This window comes from Rhamphochromis sp. 'chilingali', assembly GCF_963969265.1.
Source record: "Rhamphochromis sp. 'chilingali' genome assembly, chromosome: 19".
NCBI lineage: Eukaryota > Metazoa > Chordata > Actinopteri > Cichliformes > Cichlidae > Rhamphochromis > Rhamphochromis sp. 'chilingali'.
The window spans coordinates 18,161,550-18,174,916 of record NC_137946.1 but is presented as its reverse complement, the minus strand read 5'-3'; the positions used below and the strand labels follow the sequence as shown (position 1 = coordinate 18,174,916).

The window sequence follows — 13,367 nt, the reverse complement described above, 5'->3', positions numbered from 1 at the left end:
GTGACTGGCTGATTAGACCGAGCAGCTGAACAGCTGTACTTAATGAAGCGGCTGGTGAGTGTATGTGTTTAGTATTGCCAACCCATCCTATTAATCCTAAGTGCATTTTGGTTTCTGTACCATTAATCATTTGTTAATCATAAACACTAGCAAAGAATTGCCCTGCGGGAGGTTTTTCCAGGCCTGCGGCTGCTGTGTAGAACACAGACATGTATGTTAATTTATCATGTTCTTCTTTTTATCTTCATTATACGACTGTTTACGGTCAGGTAGCAAAAAAAAGAGTTCATGGACACCAAAGAAATTAATAATAAATAGGCTAAATATATTTCTTCGTCTTTGGAAGCTGTGGTGCAGGCGCTATTCGCATCACTGCTTGTTTGATATGCGCAACATCATATTCCTGTGACACGTGTCACTGCATTTTGGCAAAATTTATTCGTAAACAGCAACTTACAACTAACATACACGTTCGTTTTGAGATCGGCTGCGATTTATAAGGATTTGGTGGTTTTAAAAATGTTTTCCAAAAGAACTATAGATGTTGATATCAGTATCAGATCGACACTAGAATGATAGGATCGATATTTTGTTCCTATCCTCTAAATACAATATGTAGCCCACCGAACTGTGTTAAAAACAATTTTTTCCAGAAATGTAAAAGTATGCATCTATAACCTTTTTTGTGTTGACTGTCATGTCTATTTTGGTTATAGGTCATTTAAACAACAACCCAAAGAGCTTCAGGGACAGGCACATTTACCTTTCAGCTTTTCATGTATTTTTATGTACGCTGAAAGGAGTGCTTTGTTGTGTTGACCAATTTTTATGGAATGTAAAAATCACAGTAACTTACTGGTCAGTAAAATGTGTTCATAATTTGCATAAGTCACACCACACTGCTCTTCCCTACATAAGCTGGCTTTATAAATTAAAAGTGTTGGCATTCGCAATACCGGCTCTGTATTTACTCATTATACGACAGATATAAAAGAATGCAGTATTACACAGCACTACCTGGTACTCTAGGCAGCTTAAGTATTACGTTTCATCCAGACATGTTTAGGAGGAGTTACAGAAATACAGATATACACTATGATCATATAGGGTAAGATTCATAAAGGATCAAGTCATAACTATAGCTTATGAAGGAGCCATAAACACAATGAAGCCATGGAAGACATATAGCCTATAAAACATTTTGAATTTGACACAAAACACATTCACTTCTATTACTGCTCAGGTTTTTAGTTCCTCTCTCATAAACACACCTGAACCTGAGTAGATCACCAACACATGGGCCATGTGACAGCTGAGATATTGTATTATTGTATGCAATACCCGTCATATATGTTAATTTAATGCATAATTAAATGCCCCCCCATACACACACACTCACATACACACATTATGTTATATTATTTTAAGATAATCCACGTACAATTACGAAAAACAGTTTCCATGGCAACTGCTTGTAAACACATCTCCAGGCAAATATTTGCACATTCTGTTAGTTTCAGCCAGAAGGGATACAAAAACAGAGAAGTGAAAATAGAAGGTTTTTTACTTTATTTCCTGTCATACAAAGATATCAGAACAATTAGCCGTAGTATTATTATTATTATTATTATTATTATTATTATTATTATTATTATTATTATTATTATTATTATTATTTTAAGTTAGGCAGTATAGTAAGGACCACGCTTTGCAAACCAGAAGGCAAAATAAGGATGGAGAGGTGATGAGGTAAGGAAAGTGTGAAAGTGAAAAGACAAAATTAATTTCTTGAAGGGGAAGACAGTTGATGACGACATAAAAAAAAACGGGGAAAATGAGAAAATCACACAAGAACAGATTAGTGTCAGGAGAACAATAGTGGGATGCTTAATGGATAAACAAAGGCACCAGAGCTGAACTGGGGGACAGAGGTAAGTGGGACAAATGGATGGCTTCTGAATATATAAACAGCCTCTGTCTGGAAACCAAGCGCCCTAAACTCCATCTGGATTTACCCCTGCACTACACCCAAAATACATCTGTGGAGGTTGACCCAGCCTATTTCTGCTACTTAAAGAAATGTAATGAAAGTTCCATCATTAATCCATGTTCGCACCCTCGCACTATTAAATATTTACAAGTAAAACAATATTTATATATTATATATATTTTTAAAACTCACAATAACACACAGTTGTTTCGACTGTGCTGTGTTCTGTGTGAACCCATGCATGGATGGCTCCATGTTATTCCGCTTCAGCACCCTCCCAGAAATCCCCACACTGCGCATGCGCGGCTTAAGCGCGCTACCGCAGACAGGGGGCGTTAACATGGCGCTGTCTCCTCCACGACCGCACTGACTGCAACCTGCCAATGAGAGAGAGAGCGAGAGAGGAGAGACAGAAAGAGGAGAGAAAGCGAGAGAAGCGTAGGTTTCCATTCCTGTCAAGCTTCCATCATTTTTTTCTCCTACACCTATGAGTCCCTACACATTTTCAGGTGGATAGGGTGAATTTCCAGAGTTTTTCAAACGCCGCTCCCCCTTGTTTCACCTGCGCAGTGGATGGTTTTTGTTCGGCGGCAGCAGCAGACGCCCGAGCTTGTAGAGCAGGTGTGAGGGACAGCGGCGACCGCTCCTCTCCTCCCTGTTTCCGAGGGGAAATGTCGAGCGAGAAGCCGGTTTCAGTACCACCGGGCTCTGCTTCTTCGCTCACGGACACGGACCGAGAGTCCCATCCTCCGGCGGGCTCCTCCACGCAGCAGCCGCCGCCACCGCAGCAGCAGGTCGCCGCGGGCTCTGGCTCCGGCACCACCGGGGAAAGGATGGTGTCTGCAGCCGGCTCTATGGTCCTCCCGGCTGGGGTGATCAACCCCGCTGTTCCGATAAGGAATATCCAGATGAAATTTGCCGTGCTGGTGGGCCTGATCCAGGTCGGGGAGGTTAGCAACAGGGACATCGTGGAGACGGTGCTGAACCTGGTGAGTGGGAGCAGGACCGAGCAGTCCTGGAAAACGCTGAAAGGAAGCCATAGAGCACAGCACAGTCGCTGCGCCCCAACCCGCTATGTTTTATTTACGATGCTTCGCTCTCTCCTGGTTGTGTGGCTTTCAGGGGATGATGTCATTTGTTTGTTCGAGAGGTGGTTGATATTTCTCTTTTATTTCCTTTAGATGAAACAAGGCCGCTGTAAGAAATAATAGTGTGTTATATTTAAGACCAGAGAAGTTGAATGAAGCATGTGACCCCACCGAGGCTCTGAGGGTAGTCTAATCACCGGCCATTGTTGACTAAATGACCCGTTTGCGGTAGCTACAACAACCGGAGACATTCGCAGTCAAACTGTGGGGGATACTGAAAAAGTCTATGCAGGCTATTCTCCTGACCCCGATATGTACCCTGAAGTGATGCATAGGCAGATTGTAACAAGCCGCGAGTGGTTTTAATGTTGCGCACAACATCAGGACCCCTACAACGTACTCCATTCGTGTCCCTAAACGGGCAAAATCATGCATGTGTGCACGTCCTGGCAGCACAAAAACAAACAGATCCAACGCGGACAAAGGCCGACTAGCATTATGCTACCATCGACATATGTGTGTGTGTATGAGAATGGGTCAAAATTATGCACAGGCCTATTGTTGGAGGCAGGGCCCTGCATCCCGAGCCCAAAGGAGTCACATATACGTTTGTGTATAGGTGGCTTTGGAGCTGTTAATGGTTTATATTACTCTGCTTCAAGCAGCCATTATTTCTGGAGCACATATACGTTTCCACCCCTCTTCCATCTTTACCCCTCCATCGGAGGCTTGTGTCGGCGATGCAGGGCCTAGATCAGAGGATTTAATCCAGCTGGGTTTTTTTTCTTCTTTTTTTTTCCCATGACTGGTGTGTACTGTTACGAAACAGATGAGCAAAATGTACAGCCGATGTAGGTCTGGAAGACTAATGCTTTTGGGGAGAGGTATAGGACGTGTGCGCGTTGGCTGTGTCCCCCTCCTTCATCTATCAGGCGATGGCGTGTGCTGCATGATATTACATGCATCTAGCATGGAGAAGAGGAGGAGGGGGTCTGATCATTATTGATTTTCTTTTGAAGGTAGAATAATAATGACTTGATAATGAATTTTTTACCCGATTACAGTGCAGCGAGTCTGACGGCCTGTTAACTCACTGGATGCTTGGAGCAGGACAGCCTACAGTTGAGCCAAACCAGTTTGATCTCAGTCAGACTGTGGTGAGCCATTCTGATTCAGGTCGCCTCTCATCTCCCCAATCGATTATTGGTACTACGGGGAAGTGCAGAGGGGCTTTCGCTGGCTCACTCCAATCTTGTCTCCTTCTTTTACAACCCCCCGGGTTGCACAAGCTGATAACCATCCATCCTGTTCCACAGCCTCCTCCTTCACTCTGGAGGGACTGAGAGGAGTGATGCTGCCTGCATAGACTAGGTTGGCAGGGCAGCGCCATGCATTTAAAAGCAGGTGGAGAGGGGTTGAGGGAGGGTGGGGGAGGAGAAGAGAGAGTGGAGGAGGAGGAGGTGGTAGGATGCTGCAGTGGCTATGTGCTCAGAAAATCACCAGCTGATGCAGCGGAAGAGGACAGGACTGGTCCACATCAGATCAGTGAAAGCCCATCAGAGCATTCAGCTGAAATGCACTCTGCATCATTTTCTGTAAATAACCCGCTTTTAAGGCCTTAATGTTTATTTGCAAGTGTTGCATTAGGCCCGACACGCTGACAAATTAAAGCAGCGTGTGTTGGTCATACAAAGCTTTACTTGCTAAATCCTGAATTGAACAATCAGTTCTGGTTGCAAGGCTGCCAATAGCTAAGCCTGTTAGGGAATTCGGCTGCCCAGCTCCTTAATTAAAAGAGTTGAAACAAAGAGGTGTGGAGGCAGGAAACCTCAGTGGTCATGCTGCTGGTACAATGAGTCCACTGTGACCCAAAAGCTGATCCATTATTCCAATCAGTGTGGGAGACCACAGCAGCCACATTCTCCTCCACCGGGGCTTTATTGATCAGATCCCACTGCGGCTGGAGTGAACAGATGGGCCTGTCTGCTGTATCAGATATGCTCCTTGGTCTGTACGGCGACATGAAACTGTGTAGAAAGAAAGAGAAGAACAGTTGAGAAATCAACTTTGAGCCCGAACACTTCAGTGCTGCCCTTGTTTATTCTTAATCTTTTAATAAGTCCACACACATAGACTAATAGACCTTCACTAGGTGTGGGGGGGTGCTGACAGCAAGGTGCTCAGCAATTATCATCAACAAGGCATCACAGTTGTCAAGGCAACACCGGTCTTTGATTGCCTGCATCCAGACGCTCCACCACCTGGTGTTGCTCTGCACTTCCGGACTTCTCACACAGCACTCTTCCACAGCGTTTCTTTGCTCTCCCTCTCTCTCTAGCTGCCTTTGTCAGTCTCCTGTTTATGTGCTTAATATATCTTAAAGTACAGAACAGGCGATGAGTTACTTTTTTACTTATTGTATCTCCCATTGGGGTTAAGATTGACTTGAAATCTGGCAATTGTTAAGTCCATAGCATGTGATTTTCATACCTCGCTGAGCCCTATGTGGAGGCATCTATGATGGATGTGTTTGTGTTCTAATTTATTCAGTCTTTCTCTTAAATTTGTCACCTGTCTGTAGGTAAGTAGATGTACATCAAACCGCCTAATGTAGATTTTACAGATCAATGGTTCTCAGTCTAGGAGTTGAGGCCCTTTCCGAGGGATCATAAGATGATTAATAGGGGAGGGGAGCAGTAAGCAGATTTATTTTTTCAGACGTTCATTTAATCTTTTGCTTTTTTTTTCTATCCTTAAGAATTACTGAGTAGTTTGACATTTTTAGGTCCCAAGTAAAACTGGGAACCCAGATCTCTTCAGCTGACCTGGAAATATTCAGCTGGTGTTGCAGTAATTTAAAGTTTAGGCACCACTCTTATGGGCAGCCCTCTCCACGATGGGATACTTCAGTCTGTTTGATTGGGCCCATTTCACAGTTGAGTTTTCCCCTTCCAAGAACTTCCTGTCGTTTGCCTCACTGCACTGTTTGTTCTGTAGATTTTAACCCTAAAATCTTTCCAGTTAATGTTCAGCCACTTCTTCCACCCAGTCGCTGGTTATTTGTGTGACACGTTGTGATGCTGGTGGAAGAAAGCCAGGTGAGAAGCAATTTTTGTTGACAGAGAGAAGAGTGTTGATGTGTGACTTATCTGTCTGAACCGTACTGTCATATCTATTCTTTGTTTGAAGAACTGAGACATATATTTCAAATGCATCTACAGGCAATACTGTCAGTCCCTCTGCCTCAGTACAGCACCAGCTGGGCTTATTTATAGGCGGCTTTATCTAGTTGTAATGCTTTTTTTGGGATCAAAACGGCGTGTTTATCTGGGATAGAAAATGATTGGTGACACACTCTGGCTCACTCTTAGTTTTTATGCCACCTTCTTTGCTTTTCCTTTCCTCCTTTGCCATCCTCCTCGGTCAGATGCAATATCTTCTGGCAGTGTCAATCCCCACCTGAGCCTCCTCAGTGGTCCCACTGACTCTCTGTTAGCAAACGTCTCATTATTCTTGTCCACACGTTCCACAATCACCAAGGTCACCTGATCCTGAGTCCTCAGCCGGCAGAGCGAGACTCGGCACAGCACACCAAGTCAGACACATCCTGATTATAAAAATACACCGAGGTGAATGCAGGCACACTTCAATCCATTCATCGAGGTTATAAATGGAGGAACAAATGCATCACAGAGACTCGCTCTGTGTCTTTGAATCTCTGTCTGGTGCGCTGCGACTCTGGCATGCTGATTTATGCTTCATGAATTTGTAAAGGAATAGGTCACCCATTTTCAAGATGCATTTTGTGCCATTGTACTTTGCCCTGAGGTGGTTTGAGACATCAGCACAAAACTCAGTTTAAATGAACCGTTTTTCAAGGGTGCCCTGTGGCTGCATACCTAGGGCATAGGTTAACTATTTCCCTGCAGCACTGTGATCTTCTTGCATGGCCTTGCGGTGGAATAACAATGCGTCATCTGGTGCTCGCACAACCGTGGAGATGAGCGTATTAACAAGCATCAGCTAACAGACTTGAACAGTCATTTAAATCATGTGCTCTCTTGCTAGCGTGGTTTAAATGGACTTTTGAGTATAGTGAGTAGTTTTAAAGACACAAAGACAAAGATCTGATTGAAAGTTGTTGTTTTTTTTAACCGTTCAGTACTGCTGGCCCATATTGGACTGTCATATAATATAAGTATTGGTATGTATATTGTCTGATATGCACACATATGTTTTAAATCTGCCAGCTCCACTTTGTTTTTTCAAAAACTGTTTTCCCATCTTCTGCAAGATGATATTGAGGTGGTTATTTTTGGGAAAGATTAGCTGCTGTAAAGCTGCAGAGAAGCTTATGGTTGCCAGTTTGTGCCTAGGGTCCACAGGCAGTAAGCAGCGTTAGCTAACGATGTAAACAGTGCTGGACAAAAACACTGCATGAACGCTCTCTTATTTTGTTTCCCTAAATGAGTATACTATATATATATATATATATATATATATATATATATATATATATATATATATATATATATATATATATATATATATATATATATATATATATACACACACACACACACACACACACACACACACACACACACACACACACACACACACACACACCCCTATGTAAGGAAGAGCTAGAGGACAGAAGGTGTGGCTTCTGCTGCAAGGTCATGGATGACTTTGCTATCTATCACACAGCTGGGTTGTCCTGACCTCTGCATGAGCCAAAGGAGAGACAGGGAGCATGAAAGCCAGGAAGAAAACGATGATGTGGAAGGATGCTCATCTTGTACTTTAAAAAAGAAAAGAACAAAATGCGGTTGAAGGAGAAAGATGGTGAACTAAAGGGTGAGAAATGATGAAAAGGATTCAGAGCGGTTCAGTTTGTGATTGTCCTTCAGGTGCTCTTTTATTCTTGAGTGTAACATAGGTCCAGCTGTATGATGTTCTGTGGGGGTCTGATGAGTTCCAGCCCCCCTGCGGAGCCTCATCATGCTGTGGGTATCACTGTTCTCCTCTTTCCTCTGCTCTTTTGGGTACAGCAGGGAAATGTAGTTGGGAGTCCCATAAACCAGGGAAAATGTGAGACTTCGCTCACATTTAAACTTTTAATTGGCCATTTTTCTTCATCGATCACTTGTCACAGCGTGGAATTAACTTGTACTACTTTGTTAGCATGGCTAGCGTTCTTCCAGAGCCGAGATCTGCACCTCTCAGATTCTCCCGCAGTCCGGACAAATCTACAAACTCTTTTCATAGTGTTGCAAATTTCTGGGGAAGGAAAATACCCAATTAGAAGTATAAATGCCAGGTTGTCCATTAAACTACAAACCTTGTTGCTCCCAAATCCTCTTATTACCAAGCTCCTCCAGAATGATCTGCTTCTGAACCAAAGAATCTCTTTTAAGGCATAATGCTGAGGCCCGCTTTCATTATCATTTCTTTTTCAGCCTTTTTAGCTTGAATTAAAACACGATTTGCGCTAAACTCAAACCAGACTGATTTGTATGCGTGTGTATTAGGCATCCGGGCTAAAAACGTTCACCTCTCTGTCTTAAGGCTCCTAAATTCTGCTTCGCTTCTCTAAATTCCTTCTCATCCTTTGTTAGCAGCTATTTCCAGATGTGGGGTTTTTCCAAGGATAAGCCGTGTAAGATTTGGGTGAGCATGTCTTCTGAGAATGGGAAGAAAACAAGGGGCAGAGGTTTGGTGGGGAGGAGGGAGGAAGTGGCTTCTCTGTCACTTCCTCCATCCCTCTAGATTGTTCATCTCCTCTAAGCACATCCACTTCCCCTTACCCACTGGTGTAATCTTGTCTCGCTCTTTGGCTCCCTGGCTGGGTGAAGCGGCCGTTGGATGAATGTAGATGATCCCTTTTATGATTAGGTAATGGAGCTGTCTGCAGCGCCACCCCTCACTGGTTCTTATTCTCGGAATACTTTCTCCGTCTTCTCGTCTTTGAGCATTAGAAGGTCTGGAGGGAGACTTTGTGTTGTCCTGTCATCACCTCTTACCTACTGTTGCTAGGTTTTTGTAAATGCAACTGCAGATGGAAGAGAAGTGCAATAAGGAGATGACATAAGGCGCTCAGGCCTGGCTTTTACCTGCAATGCTATAAATTGTCATAGAGGGGATTTTATGTCTAGAGTTTGATTTCTTTAAAACACCATCGGCATAGGGGTCTTAATTAAGCAAGAGCAGGTTTTATGAATTATGAATGAATTGCATAAGGGAAGCACATGCTTGTTGGCAATTATCGAGCTGAAAATGTAATCGCTTTTGAACCGAACAGTCACCTTCTGTGTTTGCTGTATGCTTTAAGGCTCCATTATCAATCTTGATAATTTTTTGATTGAATTTGTTATAATTACCACTCATAAATAATTCAACTTTTATTGATTTTTTTTAATGCCTCAATATGCTAATATGAGATTTGTTAGGTTAAGGACTGAACACTGAGTACACTTCAGCAAATCTAAAATGTGATTCAACACATGATTCGCATCATTAGCAAAGTCATTAGCACAGAGGTTCAGTTACTTTTTCCAGTCTGCGCTGTGATTGACGACCCAAGGTTTTCAATAAAGACATTAAAAGGGCAGCTGTTTGTGTGTTATTAGTTTAGGCGTAAATGTGACCTGAAACCTGAAACACTCAGCCCTGTTAGTAATTCGCTGCATCAAAAGTATCCGTGAATAGAAGTAAGGTCCGCATATTAATACTGTGTAAAGTACTTAACCAAAGATAACCAACTCGTCCCTTTGCATTTGTAAAAGTGTAACCAGCTGGACTTTGAGATTTCTCTTAAATTCCTTAAGATATAAAATATTAATTGATTAATTTAATATCAGCTTTTTTTCTCTGGCCTAATGCATAATTCATTTTCACAGCTTCACATTAAGAGCTCCAGGAAGCATATGTTCTCGATTGTTCTGGTTGTCCTCTGCTGTGCTCCTTGCTTCAACACCATTGTGTCTGTGTGTCTGGCTGCTTCATGCTTTTGTGTCTGCCTCTATTATGTTTTGGTTTTTTTTGTGTGTGTGTGTGTGTGTGTTTTTTTTTTTTTTCTCCCCCAAAAGTGTGCATTGTCTGCGTGTGATTGTAGTGAGATGGGAGGGGCCATAACAATATAATTCCTATGTCATCTTAATACAAAACATTTGGATCAAAAACACTGTTGAGAATCTTGTTTGTTTTGCATCGGTGTATGCGTGTGTGTGCGTGCATTTACATCTGGCACAATGACAATGCAGTAATCTCCAAAATTATAACAAGCTGCTTTGTTTGATTTACCTGGTTTTTGTGTGCCGGCGAGGGTGCGCCCCCAACATCCCAGAAAGAGGAGAAATGAGTGTTCCTACAGAACCCCTGCTTTAGTTTCCTACACCTTCATCTGCACATTTTCTCTGGCAACACACACACACACACACACACACACACACACACACACACACACACACACACACACACACACACACACACACACACACTCTCTGCTCTCTTCCTTTTTGTAGCCCACATCATTCCCTGGCAGGGGTGATTTTATATTCATGCTGGCCTACTTCGCCTCACTCCCTTGGCTCTAAACACACACACACTTGCCTTACTGGAAGTATAGCTAACTGTGTACCTATTCATCATGCTGCATATTGCAGTGGCCGACGGTTGATTATAGCCAAGTTTGTAGTGTGTGTGTGTGTAATTTTAGTATTCTATATTAGATATCTAGGATCTCTGAGGTATGTTCGTGCATCCCCTACAGCCTGAAAACGGTGTCAGAAGTTGTCATTTAACACCACATTACACTGGTTAGTAGTTCTGCTCTGCATCACAGCAAATCATTGTCTGCTTTTTGCTTTCCACCCTGTTACACAGTGAGTGAAGAACATATCAGGACGACATGGCCACCACATGACATAGACTTGAAATAGTGTATATATATTAGACTTAAAACTTGTTGTTTTTTTCCTAAGTAAGAATAAGAACACTAGTTACCCAGGCCACAGTGACACTGTATGCTTTTTTTTGTGTGTGTCTTCCTTTTTTGTGGAGGTGATGCCGTTAGCGTAGCAGCGCTGGTTTTGGCTCACAAAATGAAGTTAGGAGTGTGAGCCATGGTTCATATCATCAAGGGAAATAAGAACAGTATCATAATCTACTGTAGAGTCCTTATTTGGCAATAACATTGTGTAGGTGGGCTGGATATCAGTCAGTAGTGTCGACAACTGATAAGAAAGCAGTTCGGGCCATGACAAATCTTACATGTGGGGTCTTTCCAGTGCAGGTGCTTGGAGTAGGTGCTACGTGGAGCGTATATTTACACGATCGACCCTCTTAATCAGCTGTTCTGTGTCCATTGAGGTGTAGGATCAACTGGACTTACGAGGAGAATCATTTTGCGGCAGCTTTGGCTGTGGTGTCAGTTGTAAATGTGCCAACACGACGACAAACACAAAGACGGTTGCTGCAGTGTTGTTTCCTGTGCAAGCCTATATGCCGGGTTTGAAGTCGTTTATAGTGAGAGGACTGCTACATCACCTGTAGCAGAGTTCAACTAGTCTGTATTAAGCCAGGGCCATTGAAGCCTGTTCTTCTGGGTGGGAATGTGTAAGAACTTACTTTGTTTTACATCTAGTAACCATCTGGTACAAAAGTTTATTGACTGATGTTTGGATCTAGCACCTTTCTAGTCATCTATGTTAGCGTGGGCAGCTAGAAATACTGTATTAGGTGGAAACGTGGAAAAGCCAATACCGGAAATTATAGTAGCCGACTAGTAACCTGTCGACCTGTTTTTTTGTTTTTGTTTTTTCCTTGTTTTGTATTTAGTTTTTTCGTTTGTAGCTCTAACAAAATAATTGCAATGACCCAAAAACCAGCTATACATATATTAGATTTCATTTTGACTGGTTGTTTTTAAATCAGTTTGGTTTCTGAATTTTTGCTTTTAATCCAGAGTTGATTTTCCTGTTGATTTCCTTATTTTAGATGAGGTTTTATTAGTCATCAGTGTCAGAGTCAAAATTTAGGTATTGCAATAAAAACACAGAATGTCTTGAAATCAGTGCCTCATCAGACAGGTTGTAACATTTTTACCAAACTAATAAAAACTAAAACTAAGGATTTTTTTTGTGTTTTTCCAAATTCAAAAAATCATTTCAGTTAGTTTTAGTTAACTATAATAACCTCAGCCTCAAAAACAGCAGTTACTGCAAAAATCAGCCTCACTCCATTTATTCTCTGGAACAGAGAAACTGTAAGCACATGCAAAACAAACCCTCTGAAGCATATCAGGGTGTATATGTGTGTTAGATCACAAATGCTGCTATAATCAATGCTCTTGCAGTATTTGCATTAAAAGCAGGATAAAATATAGTCAGTGGGTAAAGTTAAAAAAAAAAATGTCATCGCTTCACTGAAAGTCTACTCCTCCAGTTTACATGTAAGTATAAATAATGGCTTTTCTTAGACTGCTCATTAGATAAAGAGCTTATTTTTGTTGTTATGCTGCTCATTTGAGGCAGTTATTCCATACAAGTACACAAGAATATTACAGATAATATATATAGCACACATCTAATTAAAAAGTTAAAACACAAAGACAGTGGCAGGCTCACTCTCGGTGCCCAGCAGCCAGTCAGAAAAGATGCAAAACCTAGTACATCTTTGAATTTAACAGACTTAATTGAACACCTTTGGAAACGCTTCATGACAGTGTGGCCTGTTTTGCCTGACCTCTGTATTTGCCCACCAACCAAAAGTTGAAAAGGTGCTGATGTTTCGGTATTTCTCCTTAGGATGGAAGAAAAGAACTAATGATTGATGGAGAACAAGATGTTTGTAAAGCCCATCCTGCCCTTAGCTAGAAGCATCTGTGTGACATTCCTAAACCTATTTCATAGTAATTGAGGAAAAATAAACCATGTCACAAAAGGCTCAAAATCCACTGAAACTCTTAACAGCATGTGGAGTAGTGTTTGTGATGGTAAAGTGCTAAATTATCACATTTAAAAAAAGCTGTGCTGTCATAAGACCTTTTACAAAGCATATAAAAAGAAAAAAACTGTTTTGTGACTTAAATCAAATATGTGTAGAAAATGCATTAAAAAAATCACTCATTTGTTTTAACCTGAGAAAATAAAAGCCAGTTTTCAACTAAGCTGGGTGTGCCATTTTATTTATTTATTTTTCAGCAGAAATTTGGTTTCAGACAAACACTCACAGCCACACAACATGTAATTAGCATTGAAGCGCCTCGTAAAGTTTGCCAAAGTAAA

The 13,367-nt window shown here is 41.8% G+C and overlaps 1 protein-coding gene across 12 annotated transcripts in view; it reads left to right on the top strand.

The window, feature by feature from the left end:
• The first annotated feature begins 2,032 nt into the window (after nucleotides 1-2,032).
• nbeaa (neurobeachin a) overlaps nucleotides 2,033-13,367 on the top strand; it is a 103,024-nt gene continuing 91,689 nt past the window's right edge. For 7 of the 12 annotated variants that reach the window (XM_080867841.1, XM_080867840.1, XM_080867839.1 and 4 more), the window contains exon 1: nucleotides 2,036-2,979. In XM_080867841.1, coding sequence (XP_080723967.1) covers nucleotides 2,662-2,979 — 318 coding nt within the window. In that variant the 5' untranslated portion in view covers nucleotides 2,036-2,661. Of the gene's footprint in view, nucleotides 2,980-13,367 lie in introns of all 12 variants that reach the window. The other 5 variants (XM_080867848.1, XM_080867845.1, XM_080867849.1 and 2 more) reach the window with 3 other exon arrangements.